A 13,713-nucleotide genomic window follows, 5' to 3' on the forward strand; every position below is an offset into this window, starting at 1 on the left:
GAACGTGATACAGTGACTGTATTGCTCTAAAGTGTTACCATCATCTGAACTTGATACAGTGACTGTATTGCTCTAAAGTGTTACCATCATCTGAACTTGATACAGTGACTGTATTGCTCTAAAGTGTTACCATCATCTGAACTTGATACAGTGACTGTATTGCTCTAAAGTGTTACTGTCATCTGAACTTGATAAAGTGACTGTATTGCTCTAAAGTGTTACCATCATCTGAACGTGTTACAGTGACTGTATTGCTCTAAAGTGTTACCATCATCTGAACGTGTTACAGTGACTGTATTGCTCTAAAGTGTTACCATCATCTGAACTTGTTACAGTGACTGTATTGCTCTAAAGTGTTACCATCATCTGAACGTGTTACAGTGACTGTATTGCTCTAAAGTGTTACCATCATCTGAACTTGATACAGTGACTGTATTGCTCTAAAGTGTTACTGTCATCTGAACTTGATAAAGTGACTGTATTGCTCTAAAGTGTTACCATCATCTGAACTTGATACAGTGACTGTATTGCTCTAAAGTGTTACCATCATCTGAACTTGATACAGTGACTGTATTGCTCTAAAGTGTTACCATCATCTGAACTTGATACAGTGACTGTATTGCTCTAAAGTGTTACCATCATCTGAACTTGATACAGTGACTGTATCGGTGTTGTTGACAATGGTTCACCATCATCTAAGTGTTGTTGACAGTAGATCACCATCACTTGAGTGTTGTTGACAATGGTTCACCATCACATGAGTGTTGTTCACCTAAGTGTTGTTGACAATGGTTCACCATCACATGAGTGTTGTTGACAATGGTTCACCATCACATGAGTGTTGTTCACCTAAGTGTTGTTGACAATGGTTCACCATCACATGAGTGTTGTTCACCTAAGTGTTGTTGACAATAGTTCACCATCACCTGAGTGTTGTTCACCTGAATGTTGTTGACAACGGTTCACCATCACCTGAGTGTTGTTGACAGTGGTTCACCATCACCTAAATGTTGTTGACAATGGTCCACCATCACCTGAGTGTTGTTGACAGTGGTTCACCATCACCTAAATGTTGTTGACAATGGTTCACCATCACCTAAATGTTGTTGACAGTGGTTCACCATCACCTAAATGTTGTTGAAAATGGTTCACCATCACCTGAGTGTTGTTCACCTGAGTGTTGTTGATGATGGTTTCAGTGGAGGTGGACATTCATGACGCTCCCAGCGAACTGTGCGTTTTCAACTCTCAGGAGACAGGAGAGCGAGAGGTCACGCCTTGCCCTCTGACGGCCCGATCCTCCTCCTCCTCCTCCACAAGGTTCTCTGAAGAAGAGCTGTCCAGGGCTTCTGCCTCAGCCCATCTGTACATCTCCAGTTCTGCATCCGCTTCCTCGCAGCTGCCTCCGGTGAAGTCATCCTTCTTGTCCTCGCGTCTTCAGCCAGACACTAAAGCTGTCCTGCCTCATGACAGTAACATTGACACCAAAGCTGTTGTACCTCATGGCAATGATGTTAACATCAGCAGTGGTTCCTGCACAGAGCAGGTGTTGTCAGTGGTAGCACCGGTGTGTTCAGGCAGCAGAGAGAAGGAAGCTACAGTCGGACGGTGTGGAGAGACGTCCAGTTCTCACCAGCGGGACCACTCCCCCACAGTGAGGGAGAGGAAGGTGTTGTTGGCAGCAGCAGCACAGCGAAGGCAGACTGTGCGTGGAGGCATGGAGAAGACCCAGAAGACAGACAGCAGTATGAGGTCTGTGGGCAGCACAGGCAGTGGGGGATCAGCCAGGTCAGTGATCAGCATCAGCAACAGACACGTCACTATCATCTCTACAGGGACTGATGGCGCTCAGGCCACCCCTAAACAGAGCACACCCCAATTACACACAGATGCCCGGCTGTCTGGAGGTGGGGGCACCCCTAAACAGAGCACACCCCAATTACACACAGATGCCCGGCTGTCTGGAGGTGGGGGCACCCCTAAACAGAGCACTGCCGCATTACATAAAGAGCCCCTGGTATCACACGCCCCCTCCTCCTCCCCCCTCCACAACACCAACTTGATTGCAGCGCTGACTCACAAATTTCAGGGTGGAGAAGGTGCCATGGCTTCCTCACCGACATCTGGCATCAGGGGAGCTAAGTCTGTCATCACTGCACCACAGGGGTTGGTGCCACTGAAGCCGTGGCAACAGGCCCAGCAACTGCAGCTGCAGAAGAGACAGCAGATGCCAGAGACCACCACCACCACCACCCCTCCCCCTCCTCCCCCTCCTGTGGGTTTGATGAATGGACACATAGGGACGTCCTCACACCAGAACGGACATACCGGGATGTCCTCCCACCAGAACGGACATGACTTTTCAGGGGGAGTGCCATCCCCCCCTCCACCCCCTCCACCCCTGTCTCAGTCTGGCAGTCAGCAGACAGCTGTAAGGAAGGCTGAAGCTTACTACACCCCCAGGTCAGAACACTGTGTGTCGTTGTGTGGCTCTGTTTGTGTTAGAATGTACCCCAGGTCAGAACACTGTCGTGGTGTGGTTCTGTTTGTGTTAGAATGTACCCCAGGTCAGAACACTGTCGTGGTGTGGTTCTGTTTGTGTTAGAATGTACCCCAGGTCAGAACACTGTCGTGGTGTGGTTCTGTTTGTGTTAGAATGTACCCCAGGTCAGAACACTGTCGTGGTGTGGTTCTGTTTGTGTTAGAATGTACCCCAGGTCAGAACACTGTCGTGGTGTGGTTCTGTTTGTGTTAGAATGTACCCCAGGTCAGAACACTGTGTGTCGTTGTGTGGTTCTGTTTGTGTTAGAATGTACCCCAGGTCAGAACACTGTGTGTCGTTGTGTGGCTCTGTTTGTGTTAGAATGTACCCCAGGCCAGAACACTGTGTCATTGTGTGGTTCTGTTTGTGTTAGAATGTACCCCAGGTCAGAACACTGTCGTGGTGTGGTTCTGTTTGTGTTAGAATGTACCCCAGGCCAGAACACTGTCGTGGTGTGGTTCTGTTTGTGTTAGAATGTACCCCAGGTCAGAACACTGTGTGTCGTTGTGTGGCTCTGTTTGTGTTAGAATGTACCCCAGGCCAGAACACTGTGTGTCATGGTGTGGTTCTGTTTGTGTTAGAATGTACCCCAGGTCAGAACACTTTCGTGGTATGATTCTGTTTGTGTTAGAATGTACCCCAGGTCAGAACACTGTGTGTCATGGTGTGGTTCTGTTTGTGTGAGAATGTGTGGTTCGTCCGTCGGAATCTACGAGGACCATCTAGTCGTCCTGGGGGTGTGTGGGTTGGGCTCTGTGGGTGCGTAGATGACTGGTCAGGCCAATCCGCGCCCGGGAGGTTCTGACGTAGTGTGGACAGGGGATGGTGGCGGCTGTCGGGGACTTGCTGGCACTGCTTTTCCTGGCCTGTCTGCGTTGCTCTGCTGCAGCGATTCTGTTGGCCTCACAGGATTTGGCGCCTTTGTGGACAGGCTGAACGCAACTTTGGTCTGTCCATTGCATTCAGCTCCCATGTGTCATGGCTGATGCTGAAGGCCTTCAGAGAAGCTTTCAGAGTGTCTTTGAAGCGCTTCTTTTGGCCTCCATGGGAGCGCTTGTTGGAGTTCGCCGTACAGCAGTTTCTTGGGGACCCAGTGGTCTGGCATGCAAACTACATGGCCTGCCCAGTGCAGCTAGGCCTGCGTTAAGATGGTGTAGATGCTGGGCAAGTTTGCACAGTGAGCACCTCTGTGTCAGGGATCTTCTCTTGCCACTTTATGCCGAGAGGTTTTCTGAGGCCGGTGGTGTGGAAGTGGTTCAGCTTTTTGGCGTGGCGTTTGTAGACCATCCATGATTCACATCCATAGAGCAGTGTGGTGAGAACTATGGCCTTGTATACTTTGAGCTTCATCTCCAGGGTGATGCCTCTCCTGTTCCAAACGTTCTTATGGAGTCTGCCGAAGGCAGTGCTGGCTTTGTTGAGTCTGGCATTCACCTCATCGTCGATGACAACTGTGAGAGAGAGTGTACTGCCCAGGTATGTGAACTTGTCCACCGCATTCAGTCGTTGCCCGTTGATGAAGATGTTTGGTTCAATGTAAGGCTTTCCTGGAGCTGGCTGGTGCATCACCTCAGTCTTCTTTGTGCTGATTGTGAGGCCAAGGTTGTCACAGGCAGCAGAGAACTTGTCGACACTGTGCTGCATGTCAGCTTCGGAGGCAGCGTTGAGAGCGCAGACATCAGCAAACAGGATGTTTTCTTCTTTCTTTCCTTTGTGTGTCGACCGCTTGAGTAGGGTCCCCGTCAGCCGCGGTATGCTGACTAGGGTGGTGTGGAGCAGGCAATGTTTAGGGCACCTTTTCTAGCCTCTTCCTCATGCCATGGAGGTGAGCAGTGCTGTCCTGAAGAGGGCTGCTCAGTCGCTCAGGGGGCTGCTGATCTCCACCTCTGCTCCAGTCGTTGAAAAACGACCCTATGGCCTGAGCCGCCTGTGTGCAGGTCCGCGGCTACGACTGCCAGTGTACCCACACCTGTCGCTTCGCTGCTCGCCTGTCGCCACAGGGCTTGGGGAAAATGATGGTATGGGATGAAGGATGACTGATGACTTGCGCGATGACTTTGTTTATAGTGAGGAGGAGTTGCGCACTGTCGACCTCACTCTCTTGTCCGAGACCGTCTGTATCCAGTGGCAAGACGAGGTCAAGACGACTGGAGATGGAAACGGATGCAGTGGATGCCCAGGATGTCCTATGTGCCTCATCCTGCCCTCAGCACTCCACAGTGCTCTGCTGCAACCGCCTTCCTCTCCGTTGAACCATGAAGGTTTCTTCCGCAGAGTCCGCCAGATCCAGTCTTCACATGCTTGGGTAGACAAGCCCTAACTCACCAAGGGTTTGAGACCAGTCGGCTACCCTCACCTAGTTTAGCCAACATGTCAAAGCCGTTGACCAGGGGTTGGGCGCTGCCGCATGCTAGCAGCTTCTAGGACCCATAGGTGAGAGCTGGGTGCCGGTGGGGACCAACAAGAGGACGAACCACTCCCGGAAGAGCGAGACAAGCTCCCCCTCTAGAGTGTTAGAATGTACGCCAGGTCAGAACACTGTCATGGTGTGGTTCTGTTTGTGTTAGAATGTACGCCAGGTCAGAACACTGTCATGGTGTGGTTCTGTTTGTGTTAGAATGTACGCCAGGTCAGAACACTGTCGTGGTGTGGTTCTGTTTGTGTTAGAATGTACCCCAGGTCAGAACACTGTCGTGGTGTGGTTCTGTTTGTGTTAGAATGTACGCCAGGTCAGAACACTGTCGTGGTGTGGTTCTGTTTGTGTTCGAATGTACCCCAGGTCAGAACACTGTCATGGTATGGTTTCTGTTTGTGTTAGAATGTACCCCAGGTCAGAACACTGTCGTGGTGTGGTTCTGTTTGTGTTAGAATGTACCCCAGGTCAGAACACTGTCGTGGTGTGGTTCTGTTTGTGTTAGAATGTACCCCAGGTCAGAACACTGTCGTGGTGTGGTTCTGTTTGTGTTAGAATGTACCCCAGGTCAGAACACTGTCATGGTATGGTTCTGTTTGTATTAGAATGTACCCCAGGTCAGAACACTGTCGTGGTGTGGTTCTGTTTGTGTTAGAATGTACCCCAGGTCAGAACACTGTCATGGTGTGGTTCTGTTTGTGTTAGAATGTACGCCAGGTCAGAACACTGTGTGTCATGGTGTGGTTCTGTTTGTGTTAGAATGTACACCAGGTCAGAACACTGTCGTGGTGTGGTTCTGTTTGTGTTAGAATGTACCCCAGGTCAGAACACTGTCATGGTATGGTTCTGTTTGTGTTAGAATGTACCCCAGGTCAGAACACTGTCATGGTGTGGTTCTGTTTGTGTTAGAATGTACCCCAGGTCAGAACACTGTCATGGTGTGGTTCTGTTTGTGTTAGAATGTACCCCAGGTCAGAACACTGTGTGTCATTGTGTGGTTCTGTTTGTGTTAGAATGTACCCCAGGTCAGAACACTGTCATGGTGTGGTGTGGTTCTGTTTGTGTTAGAATGTACCCCAGGTCAGAACACTGTGTGTCATGGTGTGGTTCTGTTTGTGTTAGAATGTACCCCAGGCCAGAACACTGTGTCATTGTGTGGTTCTGTTTGTGTTAGAATGTACCGCAGGTCAGAACACTTTCGTGGTGTGGTTCTGTTTGTGTTAGAATGTACCCCAGGTCAGAACACTGTCATGGTATGGTTCTGTTTGTGTTAGAATGTACCCCAGGTCAGAACACTGTCATGGTGTGGTTCTGTTTGTGTTAGAATGTACCCCAGGTCAGAACACTGTCATGGTGTGGTTCTGTTTGTGTTAGAATGTACCCCAGGTCAGAACACTGTCATGGTGTGGTTCTGTTTGTGTTAGAATGTACCCCAGGTCAGAACACTGTCATGGTGTGGTTCTGTTTGTGTTAGAATGTATGCCAGGTCAGAACACTGTCATGGTATGGTTCTGTTTGTGTTAGAATGTACCCCAGGTCAGAACACTGTGTCATGGTGTGGTTCTGTTTGTGTTAGAATGTACCCCAGGTCAGAACACTGTCATGGTGTGGTTCTGTTTGTGTTAGAATGTACCCCAGGTCAGAACACTGTGTGTCATGGTGTGGTTCTGTTTGTGTTAGAATGTACCCCAGGTCAGAACACTGTCATGGTGTGGTTCTGTTTGTGTTAGAATGTACCCCAGGTCAGAACACTGTGTGTCATTGTGTGGTTCTGTTTGTGTTAGAATGTACCCCAGGTCAGAACACTGTGTGTCGTTGTGTGGTTCTGTTTGTGTTAGAATGTACCACAGGTCAGAACACTGTCATGGTGTGGTTCTGTTTGTGTTAGAATTAATTTGTTCTGCTCACCGACGTAATGAAATTACTATTCTGCACTTGCTTAGTTCCCCTGAACACCAGGTTAGTGTTCCAGTTTTATTAATTGTCACCTTGTAATGTTTGTTTGTTCACTGAACTGCTGATGATAGCAGAAACATGTAGATGTGTTATGTTTGTTTGTTCACTGAACTGTTGATGATAGCAGACACGTGTAGATGTGTAATGTTTGTTTGTGCACTGAACTGCTGACGATAGCAGAAACATGTAGATGTGTAATGTTTGTTTGTTCACTGAACTGTTGATGATAGCAGACACGTGTAGATGTGTAATGTTTGTTTGTTCACTGAACTGCTGATGATAGCAGAAACATGTAGATGTGTTATGTTTGTTTGTTCACTGAACTGTTGATGATAGCAGAAACGTGTAGATGTGTTATGTTTGTTTGTCATCTGAATTGCTGATGATAGCAGAAACATGTAGATCCATGTGTAATGTTTGTTTGTCATCTGAACTGCTGATGATAGCAGAAACATGTAGATGTGTAATGTTTGTTTGTCATCTGAACTGTTGATGATAGCAGAAACATGTAGATCCATGTGTAATGTTTGTTTGTCATCTGAATTGCTGATGATAGCAGAAACATGTAGATCCATGTGTAATGTTTGTTTGTCATCTGAACTGCTGATGAGAGCAGAAACATGTAGATGTGTAATGTTTGTTTGTCATCTGAACTGTTGATGATAGCAGAAACATGTAGACATGTAATGATTACCTGGACACTGATCAGTGATCTACTGCCACTATTCACCAGGACCAGTGATCAGTGACACACTATCATTCCTTCAGTGATCAGTGATGCACTATCATTCCTTCAGTGATCAGTGCCACACTATCATTCCTTCAGTGATCAGTGACGCACTATCATTCCTTCAGTGATCAGTGACACACTATCATTCCTTCAGTGATCAGTGATGCACTATCATTCCTTCACACACTATCATTCCTTCAGTGATCAGTGCCACACTATCATTCCTTCAGTGATCAGTGATGCACTATCATTCCTTCAGTGATCAGTGACACACTATCATTCCTTCAGTGATCAGTGATGCACTATCATTCCTTCACACACTATCATTCCTTCAGTGATCAGTGACACACTATCATTCCTTCAGTGTTGTCAGGTCAGGTCATTAGATCTGCTACTGGTAACCTGTAATCCAGTACAACCTGTTCAGGGTCGGGTTGCCGACGACTAAACCGGCACTTCCACCGCTCCCTTCTGGGACTGGTGAGGCGGGTGGCTAGACACCCTTATGGAGATCCATAAAAGGGCGTCGGCTCAGGAGAGCCACCGACGGCCATCTAGCTCCACTGTGCTGTGTGCATGCCACACGCAGTTGGCCCCCGGGGTGTGTCTACCCATGTATGCGAAGTCTGGATCCGGCAGAATCTGCGGAAGAAACCTATCGGTTCAACGGAGAGGAAGGCGGTTACAGCAACGCACTGTGGAGTGCAGAGAGCAAGATGAGACACCGAAGGATATCTTGGTCATCCACTGCATCCGTGCTCATCCTCCAGTCGTCTCGACTTAGTCTTGCCACTGGAAATTGGTGGACCCGGACAAGAGAGTGAGGTCGACGTTGCGCAACTCCTCTTCACTTTAAACAAACTCATCGCGCAAGTCATCAGTCATCCAAAATGACCTTTCATCCTTCATCATTTCATCACCCCCAAGTCCTGTGGCGACAGGCAAGCGATGAAACGACAGGTGTGGGTACACTGGCAGTCGCAACTGCAGACCTGCACGCAGGCGGCTCAGGCCATAGGGTCGTTCTTCATCGACAGGAGCAGCGATGGAGCTCGGCAGCCGTCTGAGCGTCTGAGCAGCCCTCTTTAGGAATGCACTGCTCACCTCCCTGGCATGAGGAAGGGGCTAGAAAAGGTGCCCTAAAAATTGCCTGCTCCATATCACCCTGGCCAGCATACCGCGGCTGGCGGGGACCCTACATCAGCGGTCGAAACAAAGAGAAAGAAAAGAAAAAAACAAGGATCGTTCCTCTCACCATTGGTGCTTGGAACATAAGGACTCTCATGGACAGAGATAACGCGGACAGACCCCAAGGAGAACAGCACTAGTTGCATCCAAACTCGCCAAATACAACATTGACATCGCAGCCTTGAGTGAGACTCGGCTTGCAGGCGAAGGCAAGCTCTGTGAACGGGGAACTGGTTACACCTTCTTCTGGAGTGGACGAGGAAGCGAAGAGCGACGTGAGGCTGGCGTTGGTTTTGCAGTAAAAACAGCACTTGTCAGCAAGCTAGCTGGAATCCCAAAGGGAGTCAACGATAGGCTTATGACCATGAAACTCCCACTGGCATCTGGCCAGAAGCACCTCACCATTGTCAGTGCCTACGCCCCAACCATGACCAACCCGGATGAAGTGAAGGTGAAGTTCTACGAGGACCTTCACTCTGTCATTGCTGCCATCCCTAAAGCAGACAAGCTCATCATTCTTGGGGACTTCAGTGCTAGAGTTGGCTCTGACTACATCTCCTGGGATGGAGTGATTGGAAAGCACGGTGTGGGCCACTGCAACCCAAATGGATTGCTTTTGCTTCAGACCTGTGCAGAGCACGAACTGCTGATAACCAACACAGTTTTCTGCCTCCCTACCCGTAACAGGACGTCATGGATGCACCCTCGCTCAAAGCATTGGCATCTCATCGATTATGTCATCGTCAGGAAAAGGGATAGGCAAGATGTACGTGTAACAAAGACCATGTGCGGCGCCGAGTGTTGGACAGACCATCGCCTTGTAGTCTCGAAGCTGAATATTCGAATCCAACCCAAGAGACGCCCCAAGGCCAGAAGGCTCCAAAACGGCTCAACATCGCTAAGCTGAAAAACATCACCATCAAACAGTCCTTTGTGGAGCTGCTGGAAGATCGTCTGGAATCCGCCTCTCTGGACAACCAGAATGTGGAGTCTGACTGGAGGACCCTGCGTGAGCTGATCTATAGTACAGCTTCAGAGACCCTGGGACCCATGACCAGAAAGCACAAAGACTGGTTTGATGAAAACTGTGATGAAATCAAGCAGCTTCTGGATGTGAAACGCCGTCTGCATCAAGCCCACCTGAGCAACCCAAAGTCCACATCAAAAAAGGATGCATACAATGACATCCGCAGGACTGTTCAGCAAAAGGTACGCCAGATGCAGGATAAGTGGCTGAGTGACAAAGCTGATGAGATCCAGGGATATGCTGACAGGCACGATATGAAGAGGTTCTATGATGCCTTAAAAGAAGTCTACGGCCCCACATCCTCAGGATCATCCCCCCTCCTCAGTGCAGATGGGAATACCTTGATCACCGAGAAGGAGAACATTCTCGAACGATGGGCTGAGCACTTCAACAGTGTCTTAAATCGCCCTTCCTCCATAAATGATGAAGCCATAGACCGTCTCCCACAAGTCCCCACCAACGAAGCACTGGATGATCCGCCAACACTTCTTGAGACCCAGAAAGCAATCCGTCTGCTATCCAGTGGCAAAGCACCTGGCTCAGACTCCATACCAGCAGATGTCTACAAGGATGGAGGCACTGTGCTGACTGAGAAGCTTCATCAGCTGTACTCACTCATGTGGAAAGAAGAGACGATCCTCCAGGATTTCAAAGATGCATCTATCATTCACTTGTACAAGCGAAAGGGGAACCGGCAAGCCTGTGATAACCATCGGGGCATTTCCTTGCTCTCCATCGCAGGCAAGATACTTGCCAGGATCCTACTTAACCGCCTCACAGCACACCTTGACCAAGGTCATTTGCCTGAGAGCCAATGTGGATTCCGGAAAGAGCGCGGAACCACTGACATGGTGTTTGCTGCAAGGCAGCTGCAAGAGAAATGTCAGGAGCAAAATGCTGATCTGTTCTCCACCTATGTCGACCTCACTAAGGCCTTCGACACCGTGAGTAGAGAGGGACTGTGGAAGATCATGGCCAAGTACGGATGCCCTCGGAAATTTATTTCCTTGGTCAGCCAATTCCATGAAGGCATGCAGGCTCGAGTCCAGGACAATGGTGAAATATCTGCTCCTTTTGCTGTCACAAATGGTGTCAAGCAAGGCTGCGTCCTGGCTCCAACGCTGTTCAGCCTCATGTTCTCTGCAATGCTTACTGATGCCTTCAGAGATGGCGATGTTGGAATCGGCCTAAAGTACCGAACAGATGGCAAGCTGTTTAACCTCAGAAGGCTTCAAGCAAAAATGAAGGTCATGACAGACATCATCAGAGACTTTTTGTTTGCTGATGATTGTGCCCTCAACGCTGGATCTGAAGCTGACATGCAACTCAGCGTCAACAAGTTTGCCACTGCCAGCAGGAACTTCGGCCTTACCATCAGCACGAGGAAAACTGAAGTTCTCCATCAGCCAGCCCCAGGGAAACCCTACGTTGAGCCCAACATCACAGTCAACGGTCAGAGACTCAGTGCGGTGGAGCGGTTCACATACCTTGGCAGCACACTGTCACGAAATGTGACAATCGACGATGAAGTGAACGTCAGGATTGCAAGAGCAAGCGCAGCTTTTGGTAGACTCAATGCAAATGTCTGGAACAGAAGAGGCATTAGTCTTGAGACCAAGCTAAAGGTCTACAGAGCAGTAGTTCTCCCCACACTACTGTACGCCAGTGAAACTTGGACAGTGTACCAACAACATGCCAAGAAGCTGAACCACTTCCACACAACATGCCTCAGGAAGCTACTGAACATCAAGTGGCAAGACAAGACCCCTGACACAGAGGTGCTCGCAAAAGCCACCCTTCCCAGCATCTTCACCATCCTGATGCAGTCCCAGCTTCGCTGGGCTGGACACGTGGCGCGCATGCCAGACCATCGGCTGCCCAAAAGGCTCTTCTATGGCGAGCTGCAACAAGGGAAGAGATCACACGGAGGTCAGAAGAAGCGCTTCAGAGATACTCTGAAAGTCTCTCTGAAAGCGTTTGATATCAACCCTGACTCCTGGGAGGAATCTGCAGTGGACCGTGACAAATGGCGCGCTGCTGTGCACAAAGGCGCCAGGTTGTGCGAGGCCAACAGGACTGCTGCAGCTGTTGAGAAGAGGCAGGCCAGAAAGTCACGGGCAAACAAGCTCCCTGACAATGATATGCCTGTCTTTGTCTGCCCCAACTGTCAGCGAACATTTCGTGCGCAGATTGGACTATTCAGCCATCTGCGCACTCACAGATAGATTCATGAGCATCCTTCCCCCCACCCCACCACCACCCTCCCCCCATCCCCCATCCCCCATCTGGATGACAACGATGGTCATCATCGATCTCGATGGACACACCACCCATCATTCCTTCAGTGATCAGTGACGCACTATCATTCCTTCAGTGATCAGTGACACACTATCATTCCTTCAGTGATCAGTGATGCACTATCATTCCTTCACACACTATCATTCCTTCAGTGATCAGTGATGCTCTATCATTCCTTCAGTGATCAGTGACACACTATCATTCCTTCAGTGATCAGTGACGCACTATCATTCCTTCACACACTATCATTCCTTCAGTGATCAGTGACGCACTATCATTCCTTCAGTGATCAGTGACACACTATCATTCCTTCAGTGATCAGTGACACACTATCATTCCTTCAGTGAACAGTGATGCACTATCATTCCTTCACACACTATCATTCCTTCAGTGATCAGTGATGCTCTATCATTCCTTCAGTGATCAGTGACGCTCTATCATTCCTTCAGTGATCAGTGACACACTGTCATTTCTTCAGTGATCAGTGACACACTATCATTCCTTCAGTGATCAGTGACGCACTATCATTCCTTCAGTGATCAGTGATGCACTATCATTCCTTCACACACTATCATTCCTTCAGTGATCAGTGATGTTCTATCATTCCTTCAGTGATCAGTGACACACTGTCATTTCTTCAGTGATCAGTGACACACTATCATTCCTTCAGTGATCAGTTACACACTGTCATTTCTTCAGTGATCAGTGATGCTCTATCATTCCTTCAGTGATCAGTGACACACTATCATTCCTTCAGTGATCAGTGACACACTGTCATTCCTTCAGTGATCAGTGATGCTCTATCATTCCTTCAGTGATCACTGAGGCATTATCATTCCTTCATTAATCAGTGACACACTATCATTCCTTCAGTGATCAGTGACACACTATCATTCCTTCAGTGATCAGTGATGCTCTATCATTCCTTCAGTGATCAGTGACACACTATCATTCCACAGGACCAAACCCATGTCAGTGATCAGTGACACACTATCATTCCTTCAGTGATCAGTGATGCTCTATCATTCTACAGGACCAAGCCGATGTCATCTACCCCCGGAACCCCTCGAGGCGGGGACCTTATTGACCAGCAGAAAACAGACCTGATGTCAGCACTCAACGCTCTTGTCACCACCGGAAGTCCTTCTGCCTCACTGCGGAAGACGAGTGGTCCAGGGAAGGGGGGTGTGAAGGAGGTGTTCTCCTCCAGAAAGACTCCTGGCGGGGCCGTGGGCAGTGGTTCCAGTAAACAGGTGGGGTGGTGGTGGTGGTGGTGTGTGTGTGTGTGAGGGGAAGTGTTTGTGGGGGTAGGTGAGGGAGGTGGTTGTGTGTAGGGGAGGGGGAGATGGTTGTGTGGCGGCTGAGGGAGGTGTTCTTCATAAAGAATCCTGGCAGGGCCCTGATCAGTGGATGCAGGGAGGTGTTCTTCTCCATTAAGAATCCTGGCAGGGCCCAGTTCAAAGATTGTCAACTGTATGACAGGTGAACATAGTATTGTCAACTGTATGACAGGTGAACATAGTATTGTCAACTGTATGACAGGTGAACATAGTATTGTC

At 49.0% G+C, this 13,713-nt stretch overlaps 1 protein-coding gene across 4 annotated transcripts in view; it reads left to right on the top strand.

The window, feature by feature from the left end:
* The window catches only part of LOC143302129 (uncharacterized), an 82,042-nt gene that overhangs the window by 53,673 nt on the left and 14,656 nt on the right, over positions 1-13,713 (top strand). For 3 of the 4 annotated variants that reach the window (XM_076616676.1, XM_076616677.1, XM_076616679.1), the window contains 2 exons: positions 1,200-2,463; positions 13,188-13,407. In XM_076616676.1, the coding sequence (XP_076472791.1) occupies positions 1,200-2,463; positions 13,188-13,407 (1,484 nt within the window). The remainder of the gene's footprint in view (positions 1-1,199; positions 2,464-13,187; positions 13,408-13,713) is intronic. The other variant, XM_076616678.1, reaches the window with a different exon arrangement.

Source organism: Babylonia areolata, chromosome 28 (genome assembly GCF_041734735.1).
Source record: "Babylonia areolata isolate BAREFJ2019XMU chromosome 28, ASM4173473v1, whole genome shotgun sequence".
Classification (NCBI taxonomy): Eukaryota; Metazoa; Mollusca; class Gastropoda; order Neogastropoda; family Buccinidae; genus Babylonia; species Babylonia areolata.